The following is a 17,572-nucleotide window of genomic DNA, read 5'->3' as shown; positions in this document are numbered from 1 at the left end:
CCTGCTAGCATTAATCAGAGTTAAATTGATGGGTCTGTGACTGCCAGGAAAAATAATACTGGATTAAAGTAAACATAATCATAATAGGAAACTGTTAGAACATTCAAATGCGCAAATATTCTTAATAAAAATACAGAATCCTCATAGATGACTCAGAAACACTTCAAAGCGAAATAACCTTGCTTCCTAATATGGAAGCCTGCAGTTTCTCTTAGCAGATGAGACATTGCGTGTGTGTGTGTGCACAGAAAGACAGACACACAGAGAGATGGAAACAAACATTTAGATAAGGCAAGACGCACATGCAAACAGCACATGTCGAACCTTAAAACCTATACGTTAGAACTCAAACAAGTTTGCACTACAACACAGGTGTTCATGAAAAATCTATTATTTTCTGTACTATGACTAAATCATCATTATGCACCAGTGTGATTAGTATATTGGCAGTAAGGAGATTCTCAAGGCCAAGTGTTCTAATGAAACATAATAGGACAGAGGGGTAATTAATCCCACATTAAGCGGTAAATGACATGTCAAAGCACGTTCCAACAAAAGATCTACTTTTTTTCACACAGCTGCTTTTGAATCAAACTATTGATTTCTGAAAGAATCAAAGCCTTGCCAGAGCTCTTTTATTCTAATTAGATATCAATTATGAACTTTATTATTTGTCTTGGCACAACCATAACACTATTGAATGGTTATACAGCATAAATGTGTTTTCCAGGCATTTGCATGCTGGAATTTACTACTGTTGCTGTCCGTTGTGTCTGTTTCCACTCCGTTAACTTGCTCAAGAAATATTAATTTGATCACTGGGGTATTTCACAAGGAGTTTTCTGTTCTTCAAAGGGCTACTGAACTGTATTACGAGACTTTGACGCAGCATAGCAGAAAGCACAGCTGGCACATGTATCGGTGCAGCTGGGAAGTCGGTCACTCCTACTTTGAGTGTTTTATACCGTAATATCACGCTTAAAATGTTGCAGACAACAACGGAAAAAAAATGTAGGAGAAAAAAAGTCTAGGTTAAGACATTCATCTTTGAGCACCTAAAATTAGCCAGCTGAGAGTATTTTTCCCGGCATTGCTTGGGGAAGGTTACACGACTTGGACTAGGAGAGATGAGTTGGCTATGGAAATTTGCAATGCAAGAATTTAAGCCTTGATTAGGCCAACTAGATCATTTCATATTTCCTTTGCATGATGTTTAACCTGAAAGCGGATGTAAATGGATCCATGCCTGCAGAGGATAATTTACAAGTTCATATTTTCATATAACAGTATTAAATAAATCATTTTGCATATTATGAAAAGGTGATGAGTAGGTTCATGTGGCGGAAGAAGTTATTGTGAGCTTGCGATGAAGCCAATCTCTGATATGACCGAAGACCTTTGCGTTGACTTCAATTTTTGAAGGTTTATAGCCATAACTAATCAAGGCACAATATACATTGCTAGGAAATTTGTCAGGAAAGCTGCCAAAGAATGACTTGTTGGTTCCAGAAAGACTGAAGGTGTTTTACTGGTCATATGTTTAATCCATCTGTCATCCAGTGGATTTAATTTGCATGATTTAGAATGGTTAACAGACTCTAGGTGTATCTCAATACTAGTCAGCATTTCATCTGACCTGAATTTTCAATGTTATGGTGGAGCTCTGAGGGGGTGAACCTCGGTCTGAAGCCAGAATGATGAAATTATACTCAGGACGCTCTGAATGGCTCAAAGGGGAAGAGGAGCGCAGCTCTCCAGTGTTTGGGTTCAGTGTGAAACGTTCGGCTCTGGGACCTACAGCAAAGACAGGATAGAGCGGGTCAGGTTTGTGTGCATCAGCACGATAAAAAATGATTGGATTGACTATTTTTCTACTGTAGAAAGTGTGCACGGCTTCAATGTTGATCCCATCTGGATTTGATTTACAGATAAATTACAGAATGAAATAGTTATGTGTCAAATTCAGTAAATGTGTTACAAAACATATTTAATGATCTCACACGTCAACACATTACCTTCTACACTTCACGTCATGCTGTCTGGGTTATGATGAATAGCAGAATATTATGGAATGGCTCAGTTATGATGTATTTTTGGTACCAACATACATTTTAAGTATCAATATCAGCATAACAACAGACTAAATCTCATATTTTTAATTAAATCAGAAGTCTCATGTTCATTGTAGACAGACAATGCTTTACATCTGGTTTCGACAAAGTGCAAGACATTAAAACAACAGGTTTTGAGTTAATGCATCTTTATTACCAGACATGGAGTAGAAAATAGTTCCATTTTCTCCTTCATCAGGGTCTTTTGCATGAATGGTTCCCAGAAGAAATCCAGATGGCTGACCTTCTAATGCCTGTACAGAGATTTCAGTTAACACTTTTATCAATACAGCTCACTTCTGTATATAAAATCTGTATTATTTTTCCTCTGTAAAATCTCTGTAGAAATTTTAGAATATACAATGTTTCATTCAAGAGTTTTTAATGGTTTTGAAAGAAGTTTCTCATGCTAACACAGGCTGAATTTATTTAATAACAGTGATATTGTGAAATATTATTAAATTTGACTTAATTCTGTGATGTCAAAGCCTAATTTTCATCAGCCATAACTCACAGGAGCCTCCAGAAATCATTTTAATATTCTTAATGACCCTAAAATCAGAGTTTTATTGCTTTTAGTCCATGTTTATTATCCATGTCAACTTTGACGTTGCACATATACTGTGCACATTTAAAATCTACAGTCTTTCTCCTCTGGAGGACATAGCTTTGAGATTTATGAAGCTAATATTATATCTCATACCTGCAGCAAGAGCTCTCTTCCTGCATGGCTGAACGAGGGCGCATTATCATTCTCATCCTGAACCGTGATAAAAGCAGTGCCTGTAGCGCTGCGTGGAGGGGTCCCTCCATCCTGAGCCACCACCACGAGTTGGTAGCTGGACTGAAGTTCACGATCGAGGGAAAGTTTTGTGCTTATCTCACCTTTAAAAGAACAGAGCAGATGGAAAAACAGAGAGAGAGACAGAGAGAGAGTAAGACAAACTATTTTATTGCACTATTTCATCTGTGGCAGAAGGCACAGATGGCACATCCTGACTTCACCAAGAGGAACCCCCACAGTTAGCATGTTGCCAGAAGTCTGGAGTGGTGTGTGATGACTACCCTCGTATGTTCAACAGCTCCACATTAGGGATGGGTCAGAACAGTCAAATAGTCATTCATCAATGGACTTGCAGGTTCACTGAGGATGGCTAGTTTGCATATTTAGATTTCTACAATTTTTAAAAAAAATGCAGATTTTCATGTCTTCCAGTCAAAAAGTCTAGAGCATGCTGACAAGAAATCTGAATAACATTGTTTTTGTGAGGACTGTGATAGCTTTCTGAAATTAAACAATTAAACAATTTGCAAATTTACCACTTAAAAAAAAAAAAATCCAAAATTACGATTACAGTTGAAATCACTTGATTTTTATGAGGAGTGTGAAAGCTTGGTTATAGTTATTTAGATTGTTTAAGTGTTGACTATGTGTGTGTGTCAATCAGCTCCCTAGCTCCTGAGCTCATGAATCAGTAGACTGTGTAAATGAGTTCGGTCACTGTTAAGTTCACTGACTGCAGCCTCAATGGACAACATAGTCGAACGTCATCACTGGAATTAACAACACGCAGTACCAATCTATTTTTCATATTTACTTTTTTATTTTATTTATAACAACTATAAAAGCTTGGTTATAGTTACTTAGCCTATTTATGTGCATATAATGCATATAATATAATGCATATAATAAATATCTCAGCAGTTAGACATATAAAGAACATGACACGAAAATTATATAGTGCTTTCTTAAGACTAACATGCTGACTTATTCATAAACAACTCGCCAACTAGTAAATTTTCAAAATACTCAGTTTTGCAGATCCCTAATCTGTACAAACAAAGATAATACCACTAGACTTGTCTAGGTGCCAAGCTGATCTTGTCATTCCAAGCAATTTTTGTCTGTCAGACTGTCTGCCATGTTTGAAGCTCACCTGTGTGGGAGTTGATCTGGAAGTGGCGATCCAGATGGAGCAGGCGGTAGCTCAGCCGACCGTTGAGACCAGCATCACGATCGCTGGCAGACACCCGGCCGAAGCCAGTGCCTGCCGGCAGGTTCTCTCGCACTGCCAGGAACACTCTATCTTGAGTGAATCGGGGGGTGTTGTCATTTTCATCCATCACTGACACACGCACTGTGGCGCTACCCGTCTTCTTCAGCTGTCCGTTGCCTGATGTGGCCAGTACAGTGAGCAGGTACATCTCCTTGGCTTCTCTATCCAGGGCACTTTTCACGAACAGCCAGCCGCTGTCAGACACAATGCCAAACCCTGCAGCGTCACCGTCTGGGTGCAGGTGGTAGGCTAGTGGGGCGGAAGATGTAGAAGACAGCCCAGGAGTGATGCCGCCATCTCGGTTTACAGCTCGTACCTGCAGGAAGCGAGTGTTGAGTGGTGTGCTTTCCTTTAGTTCAACTCTGTACGTGAGACTATCAAACACAGGGCCTTGGCCATTCTCGGCTTGCACGTGGATAACCAGGGTGAAGGTAGAGCTTAGCTGAGGTGCTCCGCTATCTTTAGCAATCACCTGCAGGTCATAGCGAGGTGTGGTCTCGTATGACAAACTGCCAATCAGGCGGATTTGTCCGCTGTTGCGATCAATGCTAAAGATTCTCTGGGCACCGCCAGTGAACAGGTCAAAACTTAGGAGACCATTGGGTCCAGAATCATGATCTTCTGCTTGGACCTTATACACCACTGTACCCATCCTGGTGTCTTCAGGTAGAATCAGTGACTCGGAAGATGAGGGCAAGAAGATGGGCGCATTGTCGTTGACGTCAGACACTGTAATTCGTACCCGAGTCTGGCCAAATGCCGGGGGATTACCGCAGTGCGCCTGTACTTCCAGATTTAAGCTAGGTTGGGCCTCGTGATCCAGAGGCAAGCTCGTTCTCAAAGCCCCGGTCTCCGAATCAATGGTGAAGTAGCCCGTGGGGTCACCAGAACTAATTGTGTAGGAAATATCCTTCGAGACACCTGAGAAGAAAGAGGCAAATGGCCAGAGATCCATTAGTTCACAGTTTAAGACAAAAACAAAGACAAAGAGTTATTTTTCAACACATGAGACCAGAATTCAGTGCTTCAAATATCCAAAGCAAATTAAAAAAAAAACGAAGTGGTTAAAACAGAATGAATGATTAATGTCGATTGTAAATGAGGTGTGTGCAGTGGTTCCATGCATATTTGTACAAGTGGTGCACCATGGAGAAAAAAGCCAGAAGACGTCTTTCAGCACACTTGAACGCAGTCCAATGTGACTGATAAATGTGGGTACACACTGAAGTCTGGTTTATGTGTTTTAACGTGTTGAATAGGGATTTGAGACCAAAGAGGGGGAGTAAAAAAACTCTGAGATTAGCTCACCCACCATTCTTAGTGCTGGCCCGCACAACGCCAACTTGTGTTCCACGCAGGGCATCCTCAGAGACCACAAAGAAGTACTGAGCTTGCTCAAACACAGGGGGGGCGACCAGTCCTGCGACTATGCTGATGTTGACCCTGGCATTAACTGGTGCAGCAAGGCCCCCACCATCTTGGGCTGAGACCACCATCGTAATGACTGAGTTTGCCTTTCCATGTAGAGCACGCGACAGCGAAATCACTCCTGTAAAAATGCACACCCAGAGGAAATATTTTCATTTGGTTTAAAAGTATCAGAATATATTAAGATACAAGATATCTCTTCATCCTATACACACACCCACCCACTACCATTCAAGACTGGGGTCCGTACAATAAAAAAAAGTAAAGAAAATATTACCTTTATTGCTGAAGATTCAACTTTGCCATCATTTGCAATTAAAATATAAAACTTTTAATAGTCTCACCAGTATCTTTGTTAAGGGTGAAGAAAGATGAGCTCCCTCCAGGTACAGTTCGATATGTCACTCTGCCATTATCTCCAGCATCTGGGTCGTGAGCAGTCACCTTCAGGACAGAGGTTCCTGGGGTGCTCTGTGTACTCAGGCTCACTGCATAGTTCAGAGGATAGAACGCTGGTCGATTGTCATTTATGTCTATCAGGTCCACCCGCACATAGGCTACAGAACTCAGTCCACCCTGCAAAAACACAGCCAAGATTAAATGTTGCTTAATGGTCATTAAAGATTGAACTGATCTGAATGAAAATCTAACTAGATAATAATCCAAACAGCTGATGAAGGCTGACTCCATAGCCTTAAAATCTTAAGACAAAGGAAACATTCACAATTGACTAGAGTAACTACACTAGACGAAATATTTGGATTAAAAGAAACACTGAAACATTTCAAAGGCTACTTTTAGGGAGGAAATAGATTGGTTATATTCCCTGTAGAGAACTGCAATCTGCCAAGGGCACAGAGTACATGTGGGATATGGTTCTTGCTGCTAAACATCTTGCCCGCCTGGCATCCCATATGGAGCAAATGGCATGTCAGGAAAAGCCTCAACTTATTAAATATTACAAGCTGATGCTCTTTAGGGCCCAGCTGCCATTGATTGCTTTAATGTGTCTCCTGAAATTTCCTTTCTTTGACGCCTGGCACTTTAAAGTATTATTTAGGCACAGGATGCTAAACCGCTACTGAAGAATTACTATGCAGGCGATTTTTTCCTTACTAACTTCCTAAATAGACATTATTTGCTGCATTTCTAAAAATAATCCAGTCACAGTAGATGTCATAATTGAATTGGTGAAGGATGAGGTTGCTGGGAATCACTGGATACTAACCCCATCCACAGCTGTGACGGTGAAGTCGTAGTTGGCTGATCCCTGGTCACGATCCAGGCTGGTGGTAGTACAGATCTGTCCATTGTGCTTGCCAACAGTGAACTGAGACGGGGTCACACTGCCTGGACCAGAGCCCAGAGAGTAGGAGATGGAGCCAAAAGAGCCACCATCTGCATCAGTAGCTGTAACCTGGAAAAGAAGAGAACACATTAGATTAATGTTAAGCCAAATGTCCCAAAAAGCTTAAGGAGAGAAGCCAGACACTTTCAGAGTTTGGGACCAAGTTTCAATGTTATTTAATCAAAGGTCCTAAACTTTATTTTATGTTAAACAGTGATTGTCTTTATACTGAATAGGAATAATTATGTAAGAACTTATATTCAGTCGACAGTAGAAGACTTTTGTGGGTAGGCTGAGTTGAAAATATCTGAAAATAGAAATAGTTGAAAAAACTTCTCAATATTTTAAACCTTTTTTATTGCATCCGATATTAATATTTATTTGCAATATGGATTTGCCCTGAAATCATTTAAAGTCATGATATTTTTCAATGGTTTCATATCAACTCATATAAACTCATTTTAAATGAACTGTTGCCAAATAAATAAATAAAATTATTTTTAAATTAAAAAGGAAAAATACAATAAAAAAAGTGATTTATAGATGACTGTGAAACTGTTCTGTGGGACATTTTCCATGCAAATGAAGTTTAATATGTGTTATCCAACAATGGTATAGATAAGTAGCTTTGCTACAAATAGTTCATTTAGTATGCATAACTGCTTCATTTAATTCTGTGGCATGTTCCTATTCAAACAAACCATCTTACTGCATTCAACACCAAACCATCTGATCAGGAAGCTTTCATAGCCAAACTAAACACTGTAGTCAACAGAACAGTTTGCGACCTTGCTAACAAGCCAATCAGAGTGTGTCAGACAAATACCCTTTTGCAAAGCCCGTTCTGTACTACTGATCTTCTCAGTGAAGACATCAATAAACATAAAACCAAAGATTACATCAGCCAAATACAGACAAAAGACAGCAAGTTGGTGTAACTTGGCACTGGGGTCATCTGGAGAGACGTCTCTTACACAAACTTGACATGCGGAGAGTACAGTGGTGACTTTGCTTAAATAACAAGCAACTTCATATTCAAGAAATGTGTATGTGCATTGTTATACAAGGTTGAATAAAATAAAACAAATCTATAAAAGTATATATTTAAAAAAAAATTTAAAGAAGGAAAAAAGTACAAATATATTGTGAATATTCAACATACCCTCCAGCTCTAGCTTGAATTTAAATTTTTTATATCCTTCATTTTATATTCCAACAACACTCAGCACTTTCCTGTCACAAATAAACCTGCGACTCCACTGAGCAGCAATACCACTGAACACATTTATCTAACTTGGTTCACAGCCCTTGGCAATCAAATGTTGCTCTGGTGCTCTGCGGCAGGTACATATACTGCGGTAAACTAAGAGAGCACATGGAGAGCTCTTCTGCTGCACTTGGGTTTGATCAATCAAGCCAAAAGGAGGGAAGCTACTGGCAGCTAGCGGACATAAAGACTTTCACAGCCACAGTGCACAGCTCAAGAGAGAACATCAGACAGATAAACAAATGGAACCAGAGAGAGAGAAAGAAAGACAGAAAGAGACTTGTATAGAGGTGATGATTATCTGAGAGAAAATGAAATGCCATTCCACACAAATATGGAAAATAAAATGACTTTCTATTCAGCTTCTTATTCATCAAATAAAAGGAAAAATCCAACTTCGGCTGACATTTACCAACTCTCAAACAACATTACACTTCGGCCATGAGCCGTCTGGAGTGGATGGCGATTGAACCCGTGCAAACAGATCCTAATGACATTGAGATGAGGGTATCCGAGTCTGAGATCGCGTTCTGGCAGACGCTGTGGAGCAAGTGTAGGAAAAATAATCATCATGAAGACAAGAAGTCTCAGCCCACAGAGGAGAGATGTTCCACCTTTTAACCATCCAAGCCCCTAAAGCAAACCCTGATATTTTACAACCGTGCAAGGGGGGAGCACGATATTCATAAACACCACACTACCTATCTTTATTCCCCTCATGCTAGCTTGACAGAAGTTGGACGCCTGAGGCCTGAAGAGTCAGAGCTTGAGGCAACAAACCGTGGAAGGGGCGGTTTGACCAAGGATCTGCTTCATGGACAAAGCCATTTTCCATAAAAGCCTGGTTTGGGCAGAGAGAGCTGGGAAACGTCTGGGGGACTTGTGGGTCTCAATGTAGTCCAACTAAAGAGCTCCAAAGCAGCACTGTAAGATAAATATTTCCTCTCAGTCACAGCACTGCTTGTACAGAAAAGGCGGCATGTTGGTCACAATAAGAAATCATGTAATTATTACTGTACTCAGCAAGCCATCTTTAAAACATCTGTCAGGTTGACTATGAGTACGGTACATGCAATAAGTCAATGGGAAACAATCGGTATTAAGCACGTAAAAGCTTCAAAGGTAGAAGACTAAAACCAGAAGTGGGATTGAGTTTCTTTTTCCATCTCGCCCCCAAAAAGGATTTAAAATAAAGTGGCTTCTCAAAAATGGGGAGAAACCCAAGCTCATAATTTTTAGAGTGTGTTTGAATATGTGGTGAGATGCCAGTAATCATGATGACTGATTGAATGATTGTCTTTTCGGGTCCTGAGGGGGCACCTAAAGTGCATGCAAACACAAAAATAGGCATATACGTGTGTTCACACACACACACAGGAGCTGAGGGATTTGGGGATGTACTGTTTTAGAACTGGGTTGCTTTTGCCAGTACAATAACAGTTCATAAGAAGTTTAGTGGAATCTCAATCTTGACTGAATCATAAGTGGGTCAAAGTGTGCTTGCGCTGCTTTCTCGAAATCTCTGCTAAATCCTCTGTGCTTTTCCTCACCGTAACTTATGAAGACATGTAGACTCAGAAACGCCAACAGCACGCAAGAACTAGATGACTTCAAACACTGAATTTCTCTCAATACATTTCTTAGCTCAACTAAAATGTGCAATTACTGCACAAGAGAATTCCAAACATTCAAACACATTCTCTCCGTCTTACATTGGTTGCACAAACCGTTAGTCCCACCCCCAAACTCAAACCATTGGTTGAGCCAATGTTATTATCTTGGGATACTCAAACAAACAGAGGTTTGGTCTTTAAGTTAAGTGTGGTTTAAATCTCATACATAATTTCTTTTCAGGGTGTGAAAGTGAGGCAAGAGTGAGGACGTTGGACACATTCTGGAGCTCTAACGGTTCCCTCGTCTCTCTCCTTGTGCGAGCAAAAGATGCGAACCGCCCTGAGCGAGCCAAGTGAGGCTTTGGCTGGGCGAGCTGTTACTGAGAAACAAGCCAAAGGAATCCAATGCGAACTTGTAGAGTTTTGTGGTTCACCCACCATTCCTTTTGACTCCTTTTTTTTTGGGGAGAAAAAGAAACATTCAAGTAAGCGAATATAAGATTAATAGAGAGAAAGAATAAGCTTGTCCAGTTCTCGTTCGTTTTTGTTAATGCAATAGATCTGGTTTCACTGCATTGGGTTTTCTCAAGGCTACACAGCTCATTTAGTGACTAATGTATAACTGAGAGACCTGACTGATGCTTTCCCAAGAGGAACTGCTCACTGTATATGACAGCAAAGTTTTTGATTTGCTAACTGACCACCTTGGAAATGAAAATGCACAACTTTTACTAGGATGTCTGTAAAATGTCTTTTGACAAACCACTGACTCAAGGTCACCTGTAAGTTGGCAAAATATTGCATGGTTAAGTGATATATAGATGACTGTGAAACTGTTCTGTGGGACATTTTCCATGCAAATGAAGTTTAAGATGTGTTATCCAACAATGGTATAGATAAGTAGCTTTGCTACAAATAGTTCATTTAGTATGCACAACTGCTTCATTTAATTCTGTGGCATGTTCCTATTCAAACAAACCATCTCACTGCATTCAACACCAAACCATCTGATCAGGAAGCTTTCATAGCCAAACTAAACACTGTAGTCAACAGAACAGTTTGCGACCTTGCTAACAAGCCAATCAGAGTGTGTCAGACAAATACCCTTTTGCAAAGCCCGTTCTGTACTACTGATCTTCTCAGTGAAGACATCAATAAACATAAAACCAAAGATTACATCAGCCAAACACAGACAAAAGACAGCAAGTTGGTGTAACTTGGCACTGGGGTCATCTGGAGAGACGTCTCTTACACAAACTTGACATGCGGAGAGTACAGTGGTGACTTTGCTTAAATAACAAGCAACCCACAGAGTGATCCAACTAAAACAGCGTGATCTCACGTAAAAGAGCTCAGTTTCAAACATCTTGCCTTCTTTGCAGCTAATGTCAAGAGTTTTGACCGAAAGAAATAGTTGTTTTTATTTAAACGTTGCACAAACTTGCAGCAAGTTCCACATATGGGAACTGTGGTTTAGTTGGGAAACTATAAAAGGCTAAAACACAATACAGGAACTAACAAAAGTTAAAGAAATAGGCTAGTTCACTCAAAAATAAAAATAGCTCAATTTCAAAGCAGTTATTTGCAGTACAATGAAAGTGGTGAGGGTTTGAGACTGTCAAACCACAAAAAAGGACCAAAAATCATTTTAAAAAAAGTATCATAAAAGCAGTTTAGTAGTTGGTCAAATGTGAAAAAGTAACAATGCTAACAGACACAAGTCCTGACAAGTGATTCAACTTGGATTAACTTTAAAACAAATACAATCTTCGCCTATGTAGTAGATTAACATCAAAGTGGCAAAAAAGTAAGCACACGTTATACATTAATCAAACACAGAAACAAAATTATATTTTTAAAATATATTTCTCATTTATTTGGTGATTTGGTGATAAATTTGAGTCACTGGCTAATGTTTATATGCAGCATTTCACAATCTTTATTGTGATAAAATAAATGTGTAGTTAAACACTGTACTACACATACTGCACTTCAAATAGGTATGACAAACACTGATAAACAAGACAAGCATTTATACATGAAAATAAAAAAAGAGAATGCAATTTTTCACAGAAAGAAATGTATAGAAAATTCTATAAATATAAGATTATAATTATTAAATAATGACCAGATTTAAAACTGATCATAATCATAATGAATAATGACTGGGGTAAACTGATCAACCAAGGCCTCTATTGTAAAAGTGGTGTTTAAATACAGGGTACTGTCTGAAATCTAGAGTTAATATCAAAAGCCTCTCGGTTTAAGCCACAATATGGCTTTCATATTTTCAATCTGGTGCTATATCTCATTTCATTCCATAGCGGGGAAGATAAGAGATCAAACAGAAAACAGCACATTCTTTTCTCGGAAGGATACTTACAGACAAAGCCAAGTACACCATAAACATACTATGCTCCCAATAATTTCAATACAGCATTTTATTGAAGCTATCATTCACATCATATGACTTCAGACAGACAAAAACAGCACACTGATGAATGATTCCCAAACCCACAGGAGGACATGCATGAACAATGACTGATGAATAGATGCAAATACGAAAGCAGGGGTTGAGTAAAAATAGAGATGGATGGAAGTGTAAAAAGATGTGTGTGACTGACAGACAGTGCTGAAAGGGGACAGAAAGACATGGACTGATATATATTGAAGGACATGCTATGAGTTATTACAGCTGTTTATTGAGCGATCTCTCTTTCTTTTTGTTCTTGGCATGACTTCAGAGAGCTGAGGAAGAGGGGGAAACGGGATACCTCCTACTACTTTCTGGCCCACTTGACCGGCGGCCCGAGTGAAAGCCGCACATCCCTTCGGCTCATTACAGCCACAGAGCTGAAGCATCTGACATGTAACACATCTTACTTGTTTAAGACCGAAACTACAAAAACAAATCTACCAGTGAATGCGCATTCTTTTTTTTATCCATGTTGCAATTTTATTTTATGTGAAAAATTGATTCAAAATTGGAATCTAAATGGAAGTTGTAGCCTTCAGGGACATCACAGAGGCTTTCTTTCTTTCTATCTATCTATGATTTATTCCCACTCATGCTTTTCCAAAGCCTTGTGACTTGCTTCTGAAATATATCTGAAATATCAATTTTTTAATGAATGTCTGATTGGATGATGAATTGAATCATTCCCGCCACCTCTGAATTAAAAAGCGCTTGATGGCAGACAATAGAATAGCTCATAGTCATCATCATGATTAAATTATTCCATTTTGGGTTGCGTTTCAGGGAAAACCAGTTGGAACATGTGCAGTATGATGTACACTGCCACTGTACTTAAAGCACACATATTCATTAAATTATCTGCTTTTGTGTTCCAAATGTCATATGGTTTTCAAATGACATGACGGTGAATAGATAGATTGAACTGAACTATCCCTTGAAATACTGTTGTTTATCACTGTTCTTCTGACAATCACATCTTGACCCTGCTGTCAAAATAGCTTACAGCTTGATAAAACATAACAGATTCACTGCATTCACTCATTGCCAAGCATTGTTCAAAAATCACCAATGGATGTCCATTTGGGCAAAAACAGCAAATAACATAACACAGACACGTGTTATGAAACATACCAGATGCATTCTCTGCATAGTGAATTTTTTTATCACACGCTTTCAAGTGGCTGGCAGTAACCCCAAAGGTCACCGTGACCTGCATCTACTGCAACGTTACACCTCTGTACAAGCTGTCGATGGGCACAATATGGCGCTTTCGTATTAGCAAACATCACTTGTACATATTTCCTTCCTTTGAGTAATGGATCGGCATGACATCATCGGAACGCTCCTCCAGATCTGTGAAGTACGCGGCACTCTCCAGATGTCCATTAAAAGGGATCTGCAGTATAATGGGATGCCTGTAAAACATCATATACATGTCAAGATCACTGAGCACTCTAATTATTTCTTCATGCAAGGAAGCTGGGCTCCATCCCGGTGTGAGCCGCCCGCCAGGACACTATCATCAGGAAATGTCCAGAAAGAGTCAAAAAGTCTCGGGTGGAAAGAAGCAGCTGACACGGACTCGTCATGTTTCTTGTTTTTATCAGATGCAGACTCGTATTCTGGTAGTCGACCGCAATTTATGTCAGGTATGGTGTAAAGGCCGGAGTTTTGGATGTAAATATTGGGCTTGGAAGAATTTTGAAAGGTGTTGGTTTCTAAAATAACACAGCTTCGAGCTTTTCATCTCTGGCCTTGACGGTGACGGGGAGGGGTAGCAGCAGGTACTTTCGGCCTGGGGAAAGGTGCAGATTTTTGGCAGAGGATCACAGAAGGGCCAATTCAGCATAAAGAGGACTAATGACACCAGGAGGACCGGTGCGGAGGGACTATAGAGTACGGTCTCCCCGTTTTCTCTCATGTCTCCATAACTGTGAGTGTTTGTCTTTCATCTGGCCTCCGCAGCTGGAGGTGATTAAGGCATCAAACCATGTACGGAGAAAAGTGATAGATTGGGGATCTCAGAGAGGAGAAGCAGAGACAGAGGGGTTAATGGCTGCAAGAGGAGTTATGGGCTCAAAATGGACTTGGGGTAATAATAACTAGATCTCCTTTTTTAGAGAATGTGACATTTAAATAAGTGTTTGAAAATGCATTTGAATAAACACTGATGTGCTGACAATGTCTGCGCAGTTTAGTCAAGAGATCAAATTAGATTCAAAAATGAATATCCTGTCAGACTGTAATTATTCTCCCTCATGATGTTCCAAACCCGGAGGCAGTTATTTTTTCCATAAAACAGAAAAATATTAAGAGCTCTAATAAGAACAAAAACCTAAAAATATCTTAACAACAGTCCATATGCCTCAAGTACTCGAAAAATATTACATATACTCATATATAAAATATATATATATATATATATATATATATATATATATATATATATATATATATATATATATATATATATATATATATATATACACAGTGGATCCAAAAAGTTAGTTTTAAATCAAAAAGTGAATTGTTCTAAGACAAAAGGATAGGTTTACATTTTAGGATAATTTCAAATGTTGATTACTGTATATATACATAATATCTTACAAAATATATATATATATATATATATATATATATATATATATATATATATATATATATATATATATATATATATATATATATATATATTTTTTTTTTTTTTTTTTTTGTGCAGTCCGTTAATCTCAATCAATCTATATCTATTTGCAGCGGAGTTATTTTTTGATCATGTTAAAAAAAACAACACAATAAAAACATGTTAACATAATAAAACCATGATTTTTGAAAATGTAATAAAATGGATCTGTTTTTGCAAATAAACCCTTCATATACATTATGACTACATAGTTACTGTACATACACATATAATATTAAATTATGTATTTGTAATGTAATTAATTCAAGCATTATGTGCTGATTAATTAGTCAAATTAATTTCAAATGAACTAAATATCAATTTGGACTGAGTAATTAACCCATAAATTATTACACACAAACTTTCACATTATTTTAAATTATAATAAGTCAGGCAGACCATTATTATAGCTTTTGATTGAGTTATTTTTTACAGGCAGGTTATCTACTGAAATAAGATGTTTTTAAGAGCTGGCTGTGTTTACTATTGACCTCTCTAAGGTCTACTGAAGCTCAGAGTGAGCAGGAAGCCAACCCTATCAAAACTAAGACTCGTGCCACCTCTGACAAATCTTCCCCATGAGAATTAAAACACCAAGCATTTCCAGTGGTCATTTTAACAGGAACAATAAACATGCCAAAAGCACCTCTGGAAATGTACACCGGGCGACCTTTTGCACTGACCCCATCACGCCTTGCGTCTCAGAAGAAACTCTGTGCTAGAGTCCCAAACACTGTCCATTCAACGGCCCCACCGGTTATTTTTGAAATGCCACATAAGAGACACGGCTCTTTTACGTTTTCACACAAGCATGAAAGCCCGTGTTTTTGTTAAAAAGACAGGAAAGGAAATGGCAAAATCATATGAGATGGTGATTATACTGAAACAACAACCTGCTAAGAGTATGTGGATATTGATGGTATAATAAATACATAAAATAAAAAAAAATAAATGATAAAAAATAAAAAAGTGAAAATGTAAATAATTATTTTTATTTTATTGTTTGACCACAATCATTTAAAAAGCCAAATAGCTTATTTATTTCAGGCATATCGTTAAACAAAGTTGCCTTTGAAGCTGTAAACCAACTCCACTCTTCAGAAACTTGAATGAACCCAGATGAATCGCATTGAGAGTTTAGTGGGATGCTGAAGGGATGTCAGCAAAGATGGAATAATGCGAACCATGCTCGCTATGGGATCTGACGGTACTGATGTGGCTTATGGCAGTGCTCTGCTGGTCAATAACTCCCTCGCAGGACTGCGAGCACAAACACAACACGCACACGGTAGCAAATTCCACCCGCAGCCCTGCCGCCTGGCACCCGTGTCGGATGGGTTGTTGAGAGGCCAGTTGCAAAGAACAGCAGGGTTTTTCCGATGAATTGCGGCCTTCGCATGCCTTCCCTGAAAAACGTTGGAGAGCACAACTTTTATACGGGTCAAATATAGTATGGTCAGTGCTTTTAAGTATGATAGTGGTAAAATTGTCTGTGGCTTACAAGAAAATACATGGAATGTAAGTGGACTTGACATTATGTACACATCATTTGACTACCAGATATATTGCTTTCAGTTAAATGTCATTTTAGATGCTGGTCAGTAGGAGTCACCGGCCACATCACTCATAAATGTCCTCGAGGCGAGAGCTAATAGCCGTTTCTCCTGAACTCAATCTGGCCAACTCAATGTTGAACAGCACAGCAGAGGGAGCCAGATCAGGTTGTCTACTTTCTATTATTGTTTCAAAGTGATCTGCTACTGATAGTGTAATCCTAGTCTGGAGATACTGGATTGGCGTCTAATGGAAAATTTTCCAGAAACATTGAACAATATGAAATTGTTTCATTTTCATTAGCAGACCCACATATATGTCCTTTGTAAAAAAATATTTTCTCCCAATAAAACCAACCCTTTAGGTGTAGATTATTTTCTACTTAAAAATAAAAGGAATATTATTTAAAATAATAAATTATATATTATTATATTAGTGCTACCAAATGAATTAAATGATTAATTACATCCAAAATAATATATACAAATATATATATATATATATATATATATATATATATATATATATATATATATATACACATACCAGAGTGGACATTATTTGAAACATTAATTCCCTCATCTGTTTCCATTATCAGCTTATATGCATATTATACAGTATACTGCATCTGCTTTTGCATTATAGCAATCATGATTGTGTTCTCCTCCTAAAGACACATGAATGCTGGGTTGCTGTCATGGCCAGATGTCTTTGATTTGTTCATGGTTGTTTCCCATTTGTAAATCAACTTTCAAAGCATATATTTATGAGAAAACAAACAAAATCAACAATGCCCACAAAAATTAGGCTCATTCTTCTGTGGTATGGGCCTTATTTTTTTATTTTTTTTTTTTTTGGAAAAACAGCTATTGTGAGTTTAAAGGAAAAGTAATTCAGACTTAGAAACATGCCAAGTAAGATATGAATTTAAATGTATTTCCATCAAAAGGACCTTCTACAAAAGATCTGATGTTTTCACTTTATATCTGTCATCAAACATGTAATTAAAACAAACCAATAACTAAAAATTTTAAACTA

General features: G+C 38.3%; 1 protein-coding gene across 1 annotated transcript in view; it reads right to left on the bottom strand.

The window, feature by feature from the left end:
• dchs1a (dachsous cadherin-related 1a) overlaps positions 1–17,572 on the bottom strand; it is an 89,447-nt gene that overhangs the window by 16,189 nt on the left and 55,686 nt on the right. Inside the window, exons 3-9 of the mRNA XM_043259800.1 lie at positions 6,825–7,013; positions 5,941–6,172; positions 5,481–5,717; positions 4,049–5,089; positions 2,815–2,996; positions 2,269–2,365; positions 1,637–1,794 (exon numbers count right to left, since the gene is read on the bottom strand). Of these exons, the coding sequence (XP_043115735.1) occupies positions 1,637–1,794; positions 2,269–2,365; positions 2,815–2,996; positions 4,049–5,089; positions 5,481–5,717; positions 5,941–6,172; positions 6,825–7,013 (2,136 nt within the window). The remainder of the gene's footprint in view (positions 1–1,636; positions 1,795–2,268; positions 2,366–2,814; positions 2,997–4,048; positions 5,090–5,480; positions 5,718–5,940; positions 6,173–6,824; positions 7,014–17,572) is intronic.

The sequence above is a fragment of the Puntigrus tetrazona genome, chromosome 15 (assembly GCF_018831695.1).
Source record: "Puntigrus tetrazona isolate hp1 chromosome 15, ASM1883169v1, whole genome shotgun sequence".
Lineage (NCBI taxonomy): Eukaryota > Metazoa > Chordata > Actinopteri > Cypriniformes > Cyprinidae > Puntigrus > Puntigrus tetrazona.
This window is presented reverse-complemented; position numbering and strand designations above follow the sequence as displayed.